The sequence below is a fragment of the Colias philodice genome, chromosome 9 (genome assembly GCF_061535455.1).
Source record: "Colias philodice isolate Cphi_HAF_F1 chromosome 9, ilColPhil1 Martin Lab GWU primary, whole genome shotgun sequence".
NCBI lineage: Eukaryota > Metazoa > Arthropoda > Insecta > Lepidoptera > Pieridae > Colias > Colias philodice.
The window spans coordinates 3252384-3269879 of record NC_143094.1 but is presented as its reverse complement, the minus strand read 5'-3'; the positions used below and the strand labels follow the sequence as shown (position 1 = coordinate 3269879).

Sequence of the window (17496 nt, the reverse complement as noted above, 5' to 3'; positions counted from 1 at the left end):
GACAAAAACACCTCACGTAATTTATGGACGCTCCCAAAGCAAAAAACCAGCCAAGTGCGAGTCGGACTCGCGCTCCGAGGGCTCCGAACAAACCTATTTTTTATAGTGTTGTAACTTTAAAATTTATGTTTCTAGCAAATTTTCCTTTATCTGTGTTATAAGACGTTACTGTTACCAAATTTAAAGACTCTGTGTTCATGAGAAGTAGAAGTAGGTTTTGAGTCCCATGCGAATGTCGAAATTTGCGAAAATGTTCAGCATTTACGGCTGTATCTTTTGATGCGGTGGCTTGTGAGTTTGACTTTTTCACAGCATCAAGGGACCGAAGACTTGAGTATTCGATATAAATTCCAGCTTGATACCAAAAACAAAAACATGACTGGATCATTATATGAAACAGTAAAATCAACAGCTTTTCTAATTCATGACAAATCTAATAAAAATATTTCAGTAGCCTAATTTTTGTCAATTTCGATGCCTAATTTTTTTTTGGTAATACAACCGTAAGAAACATAGAGCATCTAAGATTAGACAACCAATCAGAGCCACGCTTGAGACGTGGCACGAAAATTCGCGATGCGCGTGAGTCTGACGTTGCCAGATAGAATAAATTTGTTAAAATAATGCAGCAAAATATAAATAAAACTTTATATTTTAATATTTTGGTCGGAACCGGGAGAACCGGGTTTCATACTATTCAGACCCGGTTCTCAAGATCATCAAAAAACCCGGGTTTACCCGGGTTTTTTGGAACCGGGTAAACCCGGGTGCATGCCCTAGTCTGGATATGTTTAGTGACGTTTGGAGAAAGACGCGAGAACATGAGGAAAAATATATTCAATTAGAACCAAAAGTAGATAATTACACTGACTCATTTATAATAACATTAAGAAATTCCGACAACGAAACATCGAGTTCTTCGAGCGATGAAAGTTACAGTGAAGTAGAAGATTACGATTATGATTAAATAGATTCTTCTTCTTCTCTATAGATACTGCTTTCTGAATTGGTGGTAAATGTTAAAACTGTTAAACTGTTATGACGATTCAAAAGTGCTTCTAGAAGAAGTCTAATTGTATAAATGTTTGAGTTTGAGTTTAAAACCAATAGTGTGAAAATTATACAATAAACATGTAACACATATTTGTTAGCGGGTATTGGTAGGTATTACGTACTTACTACAAATATAATATTTCTTAGATATCTTTACTCGACCAAAGTCAGGAATTTAATTATTATTTGATAATTGAATGATTATTAATACTTTTATCCAATTGATTATTATTAGAATAAATAATTAACTTCATCAATTGATTTACTTTTAAATTATAATTTTACAGGTAAATTATGAGAGTTTTCATAAGTAATTATATTTGCATATATATATATCTACAACGCACCCATTTTACAATTCAAGTCTAAAATGAAACTAGAGTCACATTTATTTTTGAACATACTGTAAGTGAAATTGCATAAGTGTGAGTACTGTGAACATGCCAGCTTTCCCTAATTGACCTATACTCATTAATACTTCACTGACAGAACCTATAGGTACATGCTATAATTTACCCACGAATATTTCGTGGCTCATTACAAATCAATATAAAAGTACCTAAGTAAGTATCGTTAAATGTTACAGTCAATAATAAAAGGATGAACCGAAAGCTTGAACAAAATTAGAACACGGAAGAATAAAATCATCACATCGCGTGCCTTGTTTATTCATCATTTGTAATAATTTCCATTCTTGGTTTTATTAACTTTCAATTCAAGGAAACGAAACAACTAAGCCCTAACTACCTAGTGGTTTCAAAATGAGACTAAGTAATCACGTTATACGTTAAACTTATTTAATTTCATGAACTAATGATATCAATACATATAATAAAATTCTAGAAAAGTGGTGTCTGTACAATGAAAATATGTAAAAAAAAATTAGCAGGGGTTATTACTTAATCGATCCCAAACCCAAAACTGTTGTTAAAAAAATTTTTGTCTGTTTGTCTGTTTGTCTGTTTGTCTGTATGTTTGAACACGCTAATCTCAGAAACGGCTTATCCGATTTAGATGCGGTTTTCACTAATATATTGTGGTAAGCTTCATTTAACATTTAGTGTTTATTTCATGTCAATCGGTTCATAAATAAAAAAGTTATGACCATTTAAGTAATCACAGCGAACATTTGCTAAGGCATTCTACACATGAATTACTTTATTAGGTAAATTATACGCTAAAGTTATTCCTTGACATGTCCAGATGATCATATCGAAAGTCCCCAAGCGTGGGGGGGGGGTGGTTATGCTGAGGGGGTAGTAGGGGGGGTCAAAGAACCTTTATTAAGATTTTTGCTCATAAGTCTAAAACCTGCACAAATAGCATTATGGTTACTTCTAGGTAAATTTTCTATATAAAAGGTCTTTGAAATTATGTCGTAGGTATTATATTTTTAACCCCCGACGCAAAAAGAGGGGTGTTATGACCGCTATGTGTGTATTGCGTGTCTGTCTGTGCCACCGTAGCTCGCTAACGGGTAATACGAATTAGATGCGTTTTTTTGTTACATTAGTTGTTTATTATATTATATAGGGGTGAAAAAAACGCATGTTAGTTGTTAATGTAGGTTATACCCAAGTGATATATCAAATGGAAATAGACGACATGTCAGAAACAATTAGTCAAATTTTATCAAAATCGGTTCATCCATTTATTTGATATAGGGGTAAAAGTGGGAATAAATAAATGAATTTTATCAAATATACTCAAGTGACGTATCTAATGAAAGACATGACGTGTAAAGTACAATAAGACATATTTTATCAAAATTGGTTCATCCATTTATTGGATAAAAGTGGCAATAAAAGTTGTCAAATATACCTAAGTGGCATATCAAATGAAAGGGCATGACCTGACGTGAGAAGTATAATGAGGCATAGGTATTTAATCAAAATCGGTTCATCCATTTATTATATAGAGGGGTAAAAGTGGGAATGAAAAAAACGAATGTTGTCTGTTATACCCAAGTGATATATCAAATGAAAAAAGACGACCTGTCAGAAACAACAAGTCAAATTATATCAAAATTGGTTCATCAATTTATTTGATATAGGGGTTAAAGTGGGAATAAATAAATAAATTTTATCAAATATACTCAAGTGACGTATCTAATGAAAGACATGAGGTGTAAAGTACAATAAGACATAATATCAAAATTGGTTCATCCATTTATTGGATATAATATGTAGGTATAAAAGTGGGAATAAAAGTTGTCGAATATACCCAAGTGGCATATCAAATGAAAGGGCATGACCTGACGTGAGAAGTATAATGAGGCATATTTAATCAAAATCGGTTCATCCAATAATTATATGTAGGGCAAAAGTGGGAATGAGAAAAAATGTTGTGTGGTTTTATGAAACCACGGTAAAAGTGAAACTGTTAGAACGGTTCCGAACACTGCTTTGTGTAGCGCATGTCGCGTGTCGGTAGCGGCTGCCGAGTAGGTATACCTACTCGGCAACCGCGATACACGCGACATGCGCTACACAGACCAAAAAGTTCGAGACGATGTAATAAAAGTTTCACTTTAAAACGAATGCTGTCTGTTATACCCAAGTGATATATCAAATGAAAAAAGACATATAGTGCACCTTAGGGGTGATAGTGGGGATAGATAATCCAAATGGAGTACCAAACGAAAGGATATGACATGTACATAATATATAGGTATGATTAGACATGGTTTAGATCAAAAGTTTAGCCATTTACTAGGGGTGAAAGGGAAAAGTTGAAAGTCTGTGAAAGTAGAAGGAATATGGGAGCGGGAGGATAGCCACATCCTGGAAATTTTGAACTCTTCTGTACCTAAGTTTTATAGCTCAGTTTAGTAATAAATTTTACTAACAGTTCTTTTGTGTTATTATTTATTTTATTTCTTAACTTTATAATAATGTGTAAGTACTTATAATTTAGTTGTATATGATAGTACGTGTTTCAAGACGTGTTTACTCAATAATTGTGTGTTAAGTAGTAACTACTATGCAGTCACTATTCCACGCGGACGAAGTCGCGGGCACAGCTAGTTTATAATATACTTACATTTGGACCGGTTACAGATACAACATTGTATCAGACTTGACTTAAATCTTTCATATTGGCTTTAAATTGACTGTGAAAGAAATTTTAAACAAATAGTTGTTTATAGGTTTACTCATATAGAATAACATCAGTAGGTATATTCCACCTCATTATTTACTCGAGTGACGCAAACTAATATCAGTTGGACGTAACCGTCCACAAAATATGAATAATCAGGCTTATTGTAGTCGCTTAAATGCTATTCAGGATTTTATTATGGAAATTAGAAGCTTCTAGGTGGTAATTTGGCAACGAGCACAAATGGACATTGTCCGCAACATGTCATTTGAGACTGTACGTAATTACCGTAGAAATTATTCAACACGTAACAAATTCATAGTTTACTGAACACAGAATCATCTAAAACGTAGCGATACATTTGACTTTAAATAAAAATAAACCTTTCTTCACGACTTAAATGAGAAAACAATTAGGATCGATAGCGTAATTACAACAATAATAAAAAGCCTAAAGATGAAGTGCGTACCACAAACAAATGAACCTATTTCGTATTAAGGTTTCAGAGATAACGTTTAATAGCCCAATGAGAATGATGTTTTAGCAGGACTACCGGTGACCTTCCACTCACCACAGTCACTTTGGTTCGCCAGAGCTAATCCTGCTGCGGCGCATCTTTTGCAATCCTGGCGGCATTTACCGCCAGCTATATTAAGCCGTGATTCTGCTACAATATTATTTCAAGTAAACATTGCGTAACGATAAGGTATATAATAAGACACAAACAAAGATTTCTAATCGTATTTGAAAATAATAAGCGCAAGGTCGTCCTATGAATTGATCGCTTTTGAAATCGACCAGTAACCCCGTTACGTGCGTCAGTAGACAATTCAGAAAAAATTGAACATAATTATTTCAACATTAGTGAATATTCAGAACATAGATCTTAAAATAATAGTTAGAATTCAACTTGGCAAGTTCGTGCTCAATTAGTAATTCGCGGGAACATTGTACAACTTCTTTATCATTATTTAACAGTTGTTTAGGTAAATACCTCAAAATTTATTTTAAACGTCTACCGAAAAAGCATACAAATATTGGAAGGAGAAACGTAAATGAGCCGAATAAATCAATGGCTAAAAATCATGATACTTTTATATTGAGGAAAACTTAAACCAGAACTCTACAAAAATTACCGCTTCCGCCTAACATCATTCAAACAAGACTGAAAAATTTATCGGAACTTATCAATATACAATAGATCTAGTAAGTTTACAATCTTGATATTATGTATCCGTAGTCTTCAAAGTCTACAATATAATACGCTATAGAAATGGAATCGTACAAAGGATACAGATAGTATAGATGTACATGCATAGATATTACATTGGCTTGTCAGAAATCAACACAATGCAAACACGTCGGACTAACATCCATGCGGACGGATGTAAACAGATGCTTGCGTCAGAGTTTGATGAAAACTGAATACACTACTGGTGAAAACAAGACACTGCTACACGAAGACGACACTATCGGGTTCGATTCAGTTCATTCAAGTACGATCGATGCCGCTTGCTAATCGAATGAAAACGAATTCGCCTGAATGAGCAATCATGCTAGTAATAACCGTGTAATTCAAACAACTGAACATTTTAAATTGCACCAATTAATGATATAAAAACAAAGGTTCTGCAGTAATTGCGGTTACGTAAGATATACATTTTTAAATGGCACTAAAGGATTGTGCTGTTCATTATGCATTGTTAATTGCTATGATTGCATATTAATATACAGCGATTATTGCAATATATGACTCCCTGCTGTGAATGTACTAATAGAAGGTTATAATAAAACACACAATGTGTCCAAAGTACCAATATAAAGTTTAATTAATTAATGCATATTATGTGCCACGCGTTATAACAATAATAATAAATAAATCAGTACCATTCATGCAAGATACATGGCTATACTTTCATAAAATAATGTTCTCAACTTCTCACGTAGGTATACAATTAAACCAAGAGGTATATTTATATCCCGATTCCAGACAAACCGTGAACATGACCGTGAAGCGAATGCGTCAAACAACGTACATCGTGTAGCCACCCGTGAAGCCCCATAAGAACAACACCGTCTATTATTATGCATTTCTATTCTATTATTGCATTATACGCAAAGAGTGCATTGTGATGGAATTTTAAATGGATCTACTCTCATTATGAAATGCTTGACAAAAACTGAAATTACGGCGTTGTTAAACTATTGAGGCAAGTTTGTTTTGTATTGCATCATTATTCCAACATCATCCATTTTCTATCAATATTATATTACTTTGTATTGTAATAAATGAAAATATTCTTGATGTTAATTAGTAATTACTGACTGTTATCGAAAACGAAGCGAAATGAATACGCGTACTAGTTGTAATTGAGCGATCCTTTTAAAACGAAATCACTGTGGTATTCAGCAGAGATAATAGCAAAGTTCAGAAATGAAAATAGATTGACACGTGACTACAATAAACTTGATCAGCAGTCGAAGCTCGGCTTTGAGAGCTTTAGAAACGAAAATAAACGTCACGGTAGCACGTGACGGGCGTCCGGGGCAAGCGCAACGTCATGAGGACATCGGTCTTATTTAAACCATTTTATGTACCTCCAATAGACACGCTGTTTCGGAATCCGGTTCTGCGGAAAATTTTACAGCAGTATTTAAAGCTTTTGCGTTTTAGTTTTGAATAGCTGACGCTATTTTATTGTAGCCAGTTTTCCTAGTTTTCCTCTCCTTGGCCTACAATTTTCGTGGCACCAAACTCTATTTCTTATATTTGCTATACTGCCCTTAGATTACAAAATAAAAGACAGATGGAGCGTTGCCGAACTAAACCGAATGATTTATCGTCATTTTCAATAAAGCTATGTGTGCTGTCATTTCGCCGCTGCACTGTACGTACACGGTGCTTCTGTATGCGTGTAATGTTACCAGATATTGAAAAATTTCCCAAATTTTTCCCCGACTACGAAAAAAAGAGGGTTTTTCGAGTTTATGTATGTACCTATGTATAATATTTCTTTGACACGCCCTGCAGTATAAACCGTTGGACCGATTTTGAGTTGTGAGGTTTCATTGCAATCATCTGAATTATTATGTTAGTGGCGGTAGTGACGTAGGCTATTTATACATAAATTAGCAGTCAAGTTTTAATTTTTATTTTGATATAATTTCGGGTTTATGATATTTTTTTTATAATATTGTAAAAATTATTTTATTATAATATAAAGTACCTGCCTACTAAAGTTATATATGGACAAAATAATTGTATTCAATTTTTAATCAAATAAATTACATAAAAAAGTTAAAATATTAACTATAATAATTATATTATTTTTTATTTTTCAAAATATATATGAATGCGAATAGCGGTGGTTTTTAGTCGAGAATACGAGACATTTTATTTTCATCATATCCATCATAGAGTTCACATAAATTAAATCTCTAGCGAAAACGACTATTGACATTTTTAAGCTTTATAAAAGTAACAAAATAATGTTTAATGCTTATTAAAATAATTTAATAATGATCATGAACCTTTAGTGCACTATAAAAATAATCACATTCACGATCGAAAAATCCAACAGCATTACCCTGAAGATCTTTTAACCATTTTACCGTTTTACCAGTAAAAATGGCAAATTCATTTTCAAAATACTGGCAACATACGTTGAAGTTTTGTATTCCTTCATATCTGTAAAATTATTATTTGTATAAAGAAATAAATCAGCCAAATAATCTACAGAAAACCTGTAAAACGATGTTTTATCTTTTTTTTGTTTTCGGGAACAAATTTTACAGCGTTTTATTATCACAAGACAGCATTTTTTTACTAAAATTGCAAACCCTTTTTGACGTGTTGAATGACACTATATGCGCTATAGCACTGGTGCAGCGACGTACCTATTTGCTTTTGATTTCGTATTTTCTTTGACAAGGGCGACGGGCGGTTGTCATGCTCCATCTGTATTTTATTTTGTAATCTAAGATACTGCCCTATAAACTCAATATATTTTTGGTTGTTTATCGCTTTTTAGTTGAATGCGGGTACAAAGTGTCATCCGAATATTGATGTCATTATAATCCCTCTTGACGTAATCTATCGCAAATAGTGTTACATAAAAATGCTAGTACGCTGAAACTGCATCTGCACGAATATAATAGTTGGCAATGACATATCATTCAAGATAATGACAAACAGCTGTACAAACATCAGCCTCACATGATTTATTATTTGTACCTACTTATTAGTTATTACTGTGAACCATGTAGTAAAAAGTACTTACCTACATTCATACACACATATTTTTGTTTAATCCTATCTAAATCGCAAAATTTTTGAGTTCGAGGAATTTAAGGCTGCAGTCTAGCAAAATTGCGTTTTCAACAAGTTATTTGACAATTTTTTCCCGGCTAATGAAATGATAAACTGTATTTTTTTTTCTTGTTTATCAATTAGTGTTATATACGCAATGCGCGTGAATTTTTTCACATTTATAAAGTTACTTTATTTTACCTTAATCAGGCCTTCAAGATAAGTCTCTTTCTCCCAAAGACATTTCGAGCTAAGTTTGTGCACTCACTACGTTGCAACCGATTACAATTTACACAATCTGATCAGCACATTATTATCCTTATATAGTCGTTATTAAAAACTGCTGAATACAATTGCCGAAAAACTTATGATTTTCTTAATTAGAACGTTATAAATTCATTAAATTTCCCATTTTTTGCCTTACAAAATCTATCGATAAATACTGCTAAAAGTTATTTTTTCCATTAATTTATTCGAGTTGGTTGAAGACCAATGAGTATTAATCCTTTAAAAATTTTTTTTTTTGAATTTTGATAATTCTTTAAATATTAAAATATATTTAAAATAATTAGGAAAAATCCTAGCGAATTTCTTTAGTCGCGCTCCTTGGGCCGGAGCGTTCTGACGTGTGCTCTACGCTCGATTTTCCTTCATACCGAAGTGAAAGTTGCTCTACTTCATTAAATTTAATATTTTTGTTAATTGATTATTTTTATCTTAGTTTTGTGCAAATATTCGTATTTTTAAACATTTGATTTCGATATGGAAAATAAACGAAAAAAATACGCGTGTAACTACTAGAAAAAAAAATTATCTTCGAACATAAAGTTAATGAAACCAAATAGATTGCAAAGGTGATTGGCAACAATTTCTTTATTTTACGGGGTGTCAGTAAAGGGATGTATATTTCTTTAAAACTAAAGTAAGCTCATAAATTTTCTTATAATATAATTTTTTGAAGTTCCAAAAATGTTTATTTTTCGTTTGAGAAATACGAAATATAATATAAACTTGTATTGAGAACTTGAACTTCCCAAGTTCATCCGGGGAAATCCCCATACGGGGAAAATGATTTGTTTACTCCAAAATTGATCCGAAGTGTTTTAATTTTTTCTTCTAGTCATTTTCAACGTAGCGGCATGTTGTTTGATTATTAATTTTGTAACTTAAATACAGGATGTTGGTTTTATATTCTGATCTTACAGACGCGCTGACAAATTTAGTCCGCTATTTCTAGTTTAGTCTACCAACTCTAAGTACCAATATTAAAACGAATGGATTATCATCACATCATCAAAACTCAGATGTAATGGAAGATCACAATAACATAGAAAATTCAGTGGGTGTTGAGAACTAAACAAACAGAAGTAACAGAGACGCGAAGAATAAAAAAAGAGGACGAAAACGATAATTCGTTGATGCTTTCCCTTTTCAACGTATTGTTAGGGTACATCACCAATCTGCAAAAAACAAAACTGATGATTCCCAATTGCTGATTAAAAATGAAAAACAAATAATCGACAACAGTGGTGAAAATTTGCTGATCACAATGAAACATCCTTCACTGGTAGCAGATTTACTCATTTAAAATGTATCGATGAACAGCGTAAAGGAGAGGAGGACAGGAAAACATTATGAATGTGGATGGTGGATTGTATACAGGGTGTAATCGATAAGTATGTGCAGGCGATTATGACGTTATTATTGCAGGTATCAAAAAACTTAAAACTGATATCGAAATTACTTTACCTAATGAGCAAAATGACAATAATAACTTTTTAAAAGTATAACGAGAAATATCTAAAAAATTTACTTTATACACTCCCATATCAAAAAGGGAAAATGGGACTAGTAGAAGTTAAATGTCTAATTCCGGCAAAAGACATGAATGCGGAAGATGCGGTTAAAAAAAAATTAATATTTGAAATACAATGCAAAAAATAACACTTTTGTCATAGATAAGAATCATGACTATTTTTTCCAAATTCAGGGACAACTAAACGTTGCAGAAGCAGAAGTCTGCTTATTTGCTGTTTGTACTGGAGTGAATCATTCGTTAAAAATAGAATATATAAAAAAGTATGTAACGTTTAGGCAAAATAAAATGATGGACCATTATCAAGATTTTACATAAATTGCCTACTGTCAGAATTGATTGATTCGAGACTTCAGCATTCGATGTCCATCAAGGACCCATCCTATATCATTCAAGCGATTGAAAAAAAAGAGATAAATCCAGTGCAACCGATAAAGCATCAGAATGCTAGCAAAAGATTTATTAGGTTTATCAATATAAATCTATATATTATACATAATATAATAAATCTGTAGAAGACGCGAAGACTGACATCCGCGCGGACGGAGTCGCGGGCGGAAGCTAGTCAGAAATAAATATCTTTTGTTTTCATTTGTGTATTTTTCTATTTAATAATTTTTTAACACAAACATTACATTTTTTTTATTATATACAAAATTTGTTTATCCGTTTTATTAGTTAAACTGAACAACTTTCACCAAGAAACTTAGGTCGAAAAAAATGTATAGAGTTATGCATTTTGTATGGAAAGCAATCACCCGGTGTAATTTTCACGAAAATTGTTTCAAATTGTCATTTTTGGTACTTATTACGAATATTAAATTATGCATACGAATGATTTAATTTTTAAAAATTAAGTGGAGCAACTTTCCCTTAGTACATTTGTATTATTTACATATAGGATGACAGGATGCATTTGTTTGCACTACTAGACCAAGCCCTTAATAACATTTAATCGTGGACATTCATAAATTAAATTTAAAGAATTTGAATTGACACAGTTTTTTACATTATGAAAGTTGTAAATTCTAATTCAAACTCTTAAAAATTATAATTTTCACCTAAATATATTTACGAAGTACCTACCTATAGTTATGTTTTTAGCCGATTTTCACAATCAAAAGGAGAAGGTTCTCAATTCGTCTGTATTTTTAGTCTATATAGAACGTGAATAAGCATGTACTGGAAAGTAAACTTAAAACACAATAATTTATTATTGTTTATGTTGTTAGTTGTTTACATTGCCAATTAAAATATTTGGGACATACGAGTGTCTGAAGGCACGGAACTTCCGCAACGTTTTTGATACATTCCGTTTTTCGCGTCATTTGTTGATTTGTAACAAAATACAGTTTATTGCTGTTCTAACCACTTGACACATACATGTTTATATTATTGTGGACCACGGTTATCGTACTGACTGAAGGAAATTGATATTATTTGGCAATCGCCACGCTATTTGACCTACCTTACGCATTATAGGTATATACGTCCAAATAAATGATAACTACATGAATATTATTAATCCCCGTTCTATTTAGATCACGTTTTGAAAGTCAGCCAAATGTAAGATCGGAAGGATATAGGGGCTTTGTCGGATTTCCATCGTCCTCACGAAAGAAGAGCGAATTTATTCAACTCGAAAAAGGTCGACTAATTCGCATACGACAATATTTTTTAATTTGGTACCTATTTAAAATTAAAAATGACAAAAATGTTATTTATCTGTCATATACTGATTCATAAATTAAAAAAAAAAGTTAAAATTTATTCATGAGGCTTTTTTGTCATAATGGATTTTTTCAACTTATTTGAAATGAATATAATTTAAATATATTAGTAGTTAAGTATGTGGAAATTTTTTTATAAAGGTTTAATTAAAGCCATAACGGCAGGCATGAAAATCGAGTTATGTATGGGTCATTTAACTTTATCAAAGTAAAAATGATATGATTTGATGAATAATTATTCTACTATTTATAGAATGAAAAATAAATTTAACATACCTTCCTCGGGGCTGAGATCTACAAACTTCACACCACCACTGAAAAGAAATACATAAGTTGAAAACAATCCATACATAAAAAGTAAGTGAAAAAAAATCATAAATTAAAAAAAATATCAATTATTGATAAAAGAGCAGATGTATAGAATTAAAACCAATGTTAAAACAATACAAATTCTGAAAGTTTAAATCAGAAGAAACATGAATGAGATTTTTTGTATGTATAAAGTTCTACAGTATATAGACAAAGATTGGTGGGTCTTTTACAGTTTGTATTTAATAAATAATAAGTAAAGTTCATATCTATGCAACATGCACTGTCTCGGTGAAGGTTGCACTTCATACCTTAAGAGGACGGTAGCCGTTTCCGGCACCCGGAACACCTGGAAACAAACACAATGTGGAACCATGTCTTATCGGATCTCCTCTTGGAGAAACCAAAACCCGCTATCAGCCACACATACAAACACTACCCAAGCAATCCATTATCAAATTGTTTATTGATTGTAGGACACATTAACAATCTTTTTTTATCTTTCAATTAATAAAAATTTAACAAATTTCATGTTTATGAAACAAATTATTGTATCAGATAATGTTGTTTTGATAACAAAATATTGCAACAAATTGATTGAAAAAAATAATAAACATTTGAGACTTATAGAACGACTTTCGTTGAACAACGTCGATTTTAAGAAAGCCAAAATTACGAAGCCGACACACATTTTCACACTGAAGATACTTATGCTATTTTAATATATTTAAAAAAAAAATAAATAGAAAAAATAAATTTACCTTCCATCCCAAGTTTTCGAAGAATGTACTAAGTCGGGACTGTCCAGTGGTTTTTCCGCCGCAAGGCCCTGTTTAGGTTAAAAACACTATGCAATCAAGAAAACGGTGCCAAGTTTCCACGTGTTACAATATACAATTTATTAAATTAAGTCTATATTTTAAAAATCCTCTTCATAACAAAATATTTTCAGGCTATTTTTTTATAGTAAATCGATGTGTTTCTGTCATTTTCAATAAAAATAATAATTTCTTACCTCCGGTTAGTACCAGCTTGTATACCATTTTCTGGGATTGATTCGCCATTTTCGTAGTACGCTTATAAATAAATTATTTAAACTATATTACACTAAACGGGACACAACGGAGATTGAATATCATAAAATTGACGAATATACATAAGTAAGCAAAAGAGCCATCACAGTTTAAATTGCATCGCCCGATAGGCGTGCCGAGGAAGGAAAGAATAAATCGAATCGGACGACGGACAAAGGCATGAGCTCTTGTGTCACTTGTCAAATGTCAATCAAATCAAAATGTCAAAGATACAGAGTATGTCTAGAGCACAGAAAATATAAATCAAAATTACATATATAAAATAAGGTAGTTTTCCAATTACAGAGCTTAATGCGACTCAGTGGCGCACAATGCCGAATTATGCTGATGCTTAATTGGAACGTGAATTAGTTTTCAAATACACCAAGTATTTATTAAAATGCAAGTATATTCCTGTAAACAAATTTGTTTGTAGATTCGAATTCTAAAATGAAATTGTATTCACATTTTAAATGTGAAATATAAAAAAAAGTCAATGTTTGTACCTTCATCCATACTTGTATTAATTTTTTTAACACAATTTGAATTAACTTTGATTATTTCGAAAAAACTACAATTAAACGAAAGCTTTAAAATTTTTTCCAAAAATTAATAATAGTGTAGTTGAAACATGCATTATGCCGCATAATGCGCTCTAGTGCTGTAATTGGAAAACGGGGTAAAAATCACGCATTTATTCATGGACTCATGGTAAGCTCAAGCCTCATGGTAATTGTAAAAGTTACGTTTAGGTTTCTAAAAACTTTTTAGATAAGTTATTGAAATCCTTATACTTTATGTACGGACAGGTAATAAGGATTTTTTACATGAACCTGGGACTTCAGCAAAATTTTGAATATAGGATAAAAAAGAAATTACTTAAACAAAATACATTCCAACTATTTTTGAGAGCGTTTTAGTCACGTTTATTTCACGAACTTCCTAATAAATACTTATGAAAAAATTGAATTTAAGGACAGAATATACATATATCAAATATCAATCTTAGACATCAATAGAGGCCACTGAACAATAAATAATTATAATTTTACCTGTGTGCTTTAAATAAAAATCTTTTTATTATTTTGTTTTTGTAAATACTTTATTAGGTTACACCTGAACAGCTTATATTGATAGAACATTGTGAACTCTGATGCATATTGGAATCTATCACAGTTATATTAACATTTTGATAATTAGGCCCTGCGCAGACGGCACACTTTTTGTGCGATCGAGTCTGCGGCGCACAAAAAGTCTGCATGGCGCGCAAAAAGTCGGTCGCGGATTTTTCACAGACTCAACGCACACGACGCACATCTTCGATCATTTTGTCGGCAGAGCTGTAGGGACGTAGACGCTATGGAAATCGTGTAAAGTGTGCGCCGTCTGCGTTAGCGCGCGTTGAAGCAAACGTTCAATTCTTTTCACACACTTTTGTGCGGAGCGGCGCGGTGCGGTCTGCCCGAATTACACGGATTTTTTGTGCGCCGGACTTTTTGCGCGTCGTGTGCGTTACTGCATATAATTTCATAGGTTCTATTTTCACAGACTAAAAAGTGCGTCACGGATAGTCTGTCGTCTGCGCATGGCCTTAGTATCATTGCTTGTTGGCATAGATTTTTCAAGTAGCAAAACAATTAATGGAATTTGTCGCCAATATTTTCCTAAACAGCGATTTTTTGTTTCAACATACACATTTTGTTTAGATGTTGAACATGTGGTGTCACCTGAAAAAAAAATTATAAAAAATATAAGTATAATTTTATTTTTTAATTTATAAATAACTCCAATCCTCTCTCACATGTAATAAATCTCACATATAGAATATGAAACCCATTGAATAACTTTTAAATCTTACCATCTGCATCTGGTACATCTTGATCAATCCATCTTGTTTCAGTATTAACACAAAGTACACACATATTAAACTCTTGACATAAGTATCTAGCGTAGTTTACAAATATATTCAAAAATTTTAGACCTGAAAAATTGGATAATTTATAAGATTGTGGTAAAAGTGTTTCAATATAATGTTAGGCATACAATAATTAAAACTATGCTTGTAAATAAATTTGATCCAAGTTAGATCATTCATTTGAATCTTTATTGGCCTTGACCATTTTATACAATATTTACATGGTAAAAATTTTACTTATTGTGAATTTTTTTTTTATTAAATTATTTGTCTAAATATAAAAAAAAATATATCCACACATTATGGTGCACCAGTATGTTTGTTAATACACTTAATCATAATCAAATAACTAATCCTTAAAGAATAATCCCCATTCCTTACCCATTTTATTGTCATCACCAAAGTGTTGAAACATTAAACTTGGCAAAGAATCTATTATTATCAATGACAACCTATCCAGACATATTTTCTTGACTTTAATGTCTTGTAATAACTGAATTAATTCTTCCATTGACCAAATATAAACTATTTTAATTTTCATCATGATTATTGCCATTTCCTGCAAATAAAAATTATTAAAATTTACTTTAAAAGTAAGAAATATAGTTAAAATTTAGTATGTTAAGTTGTAATGTTAAGTAAGAGGATTTTAACGAAAATTAAATTACCTTATGGGAAAGCCCATATGCATCTAAAATCTTTTGTATTCTTACAGCTGAGAAATCTCCCTTTGTATCAATGTATAGAACTGTTTTCTCACTTAGATTCACACAATTTATAGCTATCTGCATACAGAGCTGTGTTTTCCCTGATCCAGCCAAGCCACATACTTCAGTTATATATCCAATGGGTATACCACCATTTAATACTGTGTCTAAGCTGAAATAGTATCACAAACATTTAATATTACAAAATTTTACTTGTTAATCAATACAATGTTAATAAAATACCTCTTTATACCAGTTTTTAGGAACCTTTCTTTTACTGCAGTTTCGGTAAGGAAGGTTAGTCCATTTTTTACAGGCGCCGAGTATAGTTTAAAAATACTATCTCTTATTTCTATAATGCTTTGAATGTTCAATCTAGTTATATGCGTCAACTTTTCAACGTCCTCCTGAATAAAATCCCGTATCGTAAAAATTCTATTTTGCGATAACTTTTTCATTATTTCAGGCGACAAATATGCACTAATTGAGATATTCAGTTTTTCCATTTCTTGTGCCACTTTCAAAGAAATGGAAAAACTGTAACTTTTATTATACTTAATAAGAGGGAGTTTTATTAATACAATAAATAGCATGAGGCAAAATTTCATCTCATATAGTAATATATTAATATTGCAAATATTTTCAAAATTCAAACTTCTTGTTTTGTCAACTTATAAATTGTAAATTGTATTTTGTAATGTTGGTCAGCCCTCATTTCTGTCAAAATATTGTCCACAGAATAAGTAATTATTTTTTGCCAGGTACAGATAATCCCTGATCAAACCGGAATCGTTTTCGTACTAAATAGATGTTCCCACACATTCCCACAGGATGTTCCATTTGTCGTTACGAGGAATAATTAAATCACAATGATGATTCAGTACATTTATTTGCAGTTCCCCATGTTTTAAAAGATTAGAAAGACCCCCGCAAGCTTAGATCAGCCCGCAAGACACTGGTTCGAATCCCACGTTGCAGTTGTGATCGAATTATTCAGAATTATTCTATTCTTTAAAAAATTATTTAAATACATATTATAAAAAAATGAATGCCATACTTGATATTAATTCAGTTAAATTTACAATTTATAAATTTTTTGGGAGCATATTGTAAACTGTTTCTGCAAATATTTATTTAGAAATTGTTTTTAAAATGGAATCCAGAATGATTAATTTGTTGTGCTTCTGAATTCTGATTATCAATGATTATTAATTAGTTTTACAAGAATGCATAATACCTATGTGCAAAATTATTACAGATTTGGTCTTATTATATCCGTTTTATCTGTTCTCTAATTTAAAATTTAAAAAGTCCACATTTCCAAAAAAGGTGTTTGGCCGCGTTTCCATCTGCAAGAAAACTTCCGCAAGAAATGTCCGACTGTCCGACAGTCTGTCTGACAGCAGCTTTGTATAGATACCATAGACTATGAGATACAGATAATAAATTTAAGCAAAGAGTTAATAAGAGTTAATACATCTGCCA

The 17496-nt window shown here is 31.8% G+C and overlaps 2 protein-coding genes across 3 annotated transcripts in view; both read right to left on the bottom strand.

The window, feature by feature from the left end:
- Ttd14 (TRPL translocation defect 14) overlaps positions 1-13553 on the bottom strand; it is a 36902-nt gene extending 23349 nt beyond the window's left edge. Inside the window, exons 1-4 of one of the 2 annotated variants that reach the window (XM_089698986.1) lie at positions 13332-13553; positions 13078-13145; positions 12628-12665; positions 12284-12321 (exon numbers count right to left, since the gene is read on the bottom strand). In XM_089698986.1, coding sequence (XP_089555112.1) covers positions 12284-12321; positions 12628-12665; positions 13078-13145; positions 13332-13380 — 193 coding nt within the window. In that variant the 5' untranslated portion in view covers positions 13381-13553. The remainder of the gene's footprint in view (positions 1-12283; positions 12322-12627; positions 12666-13077; positions 13146-13331) is intronic. The other variant, XM_089698987.1, reaches the window with a different exon arrangement.
- A 931-nt stretch (positions 13554-14484) lies between these two features.
- Rad51D (Rad51 recombinase D) lies at positions 14485-16872 on the bottom strand. The gene is made up of 6 exons (XM_089698964.1): positions 16255-16872; positions 15973-16183; positions 15686-15863; positions 15248-15370; positions 14985-15116; positions 14485-14589 (listed from the first exon to the last, which is right to left on the bottom strand). Exons 1-6 carry the CDS (start codon positions 16617-16619, stop codon positions 14495-14497), a joined length of 1104 nt encoding a protein of 367 aa, XP_089555090.1. The 5' UTR covers positions 16620-16872; the 3' UTR covers positions 14485-14494.
- Between the last annotated feature and the right edge of the window lie 624 nt (positions 16873-17496).

Excerpts from the sequence above, each read along its gene's own strand:
- Rad51D (XM_089698964.1), bottom strand. The coding sequence starts at position 16,619 with ATGAAATTTTGCCTCATGCTATTTATTGTATTAATAAAACTCCCTCTT. Across the intron at positions 16,184-16,254 it reads CTAAAAACTGGTATAAAGAG|CTTAGACACAGTATTAAATG; the intron begins GTATTTTATTAA and ends ATACTATTTCAG. Across the intron at positions 15,864-15,972 it reads CATATGGGCTTTCCCATAAG|GAAATGGCAATAATCATGAT; the intron begins GTAATTTAATTT and ends TTTTATTTGCAG.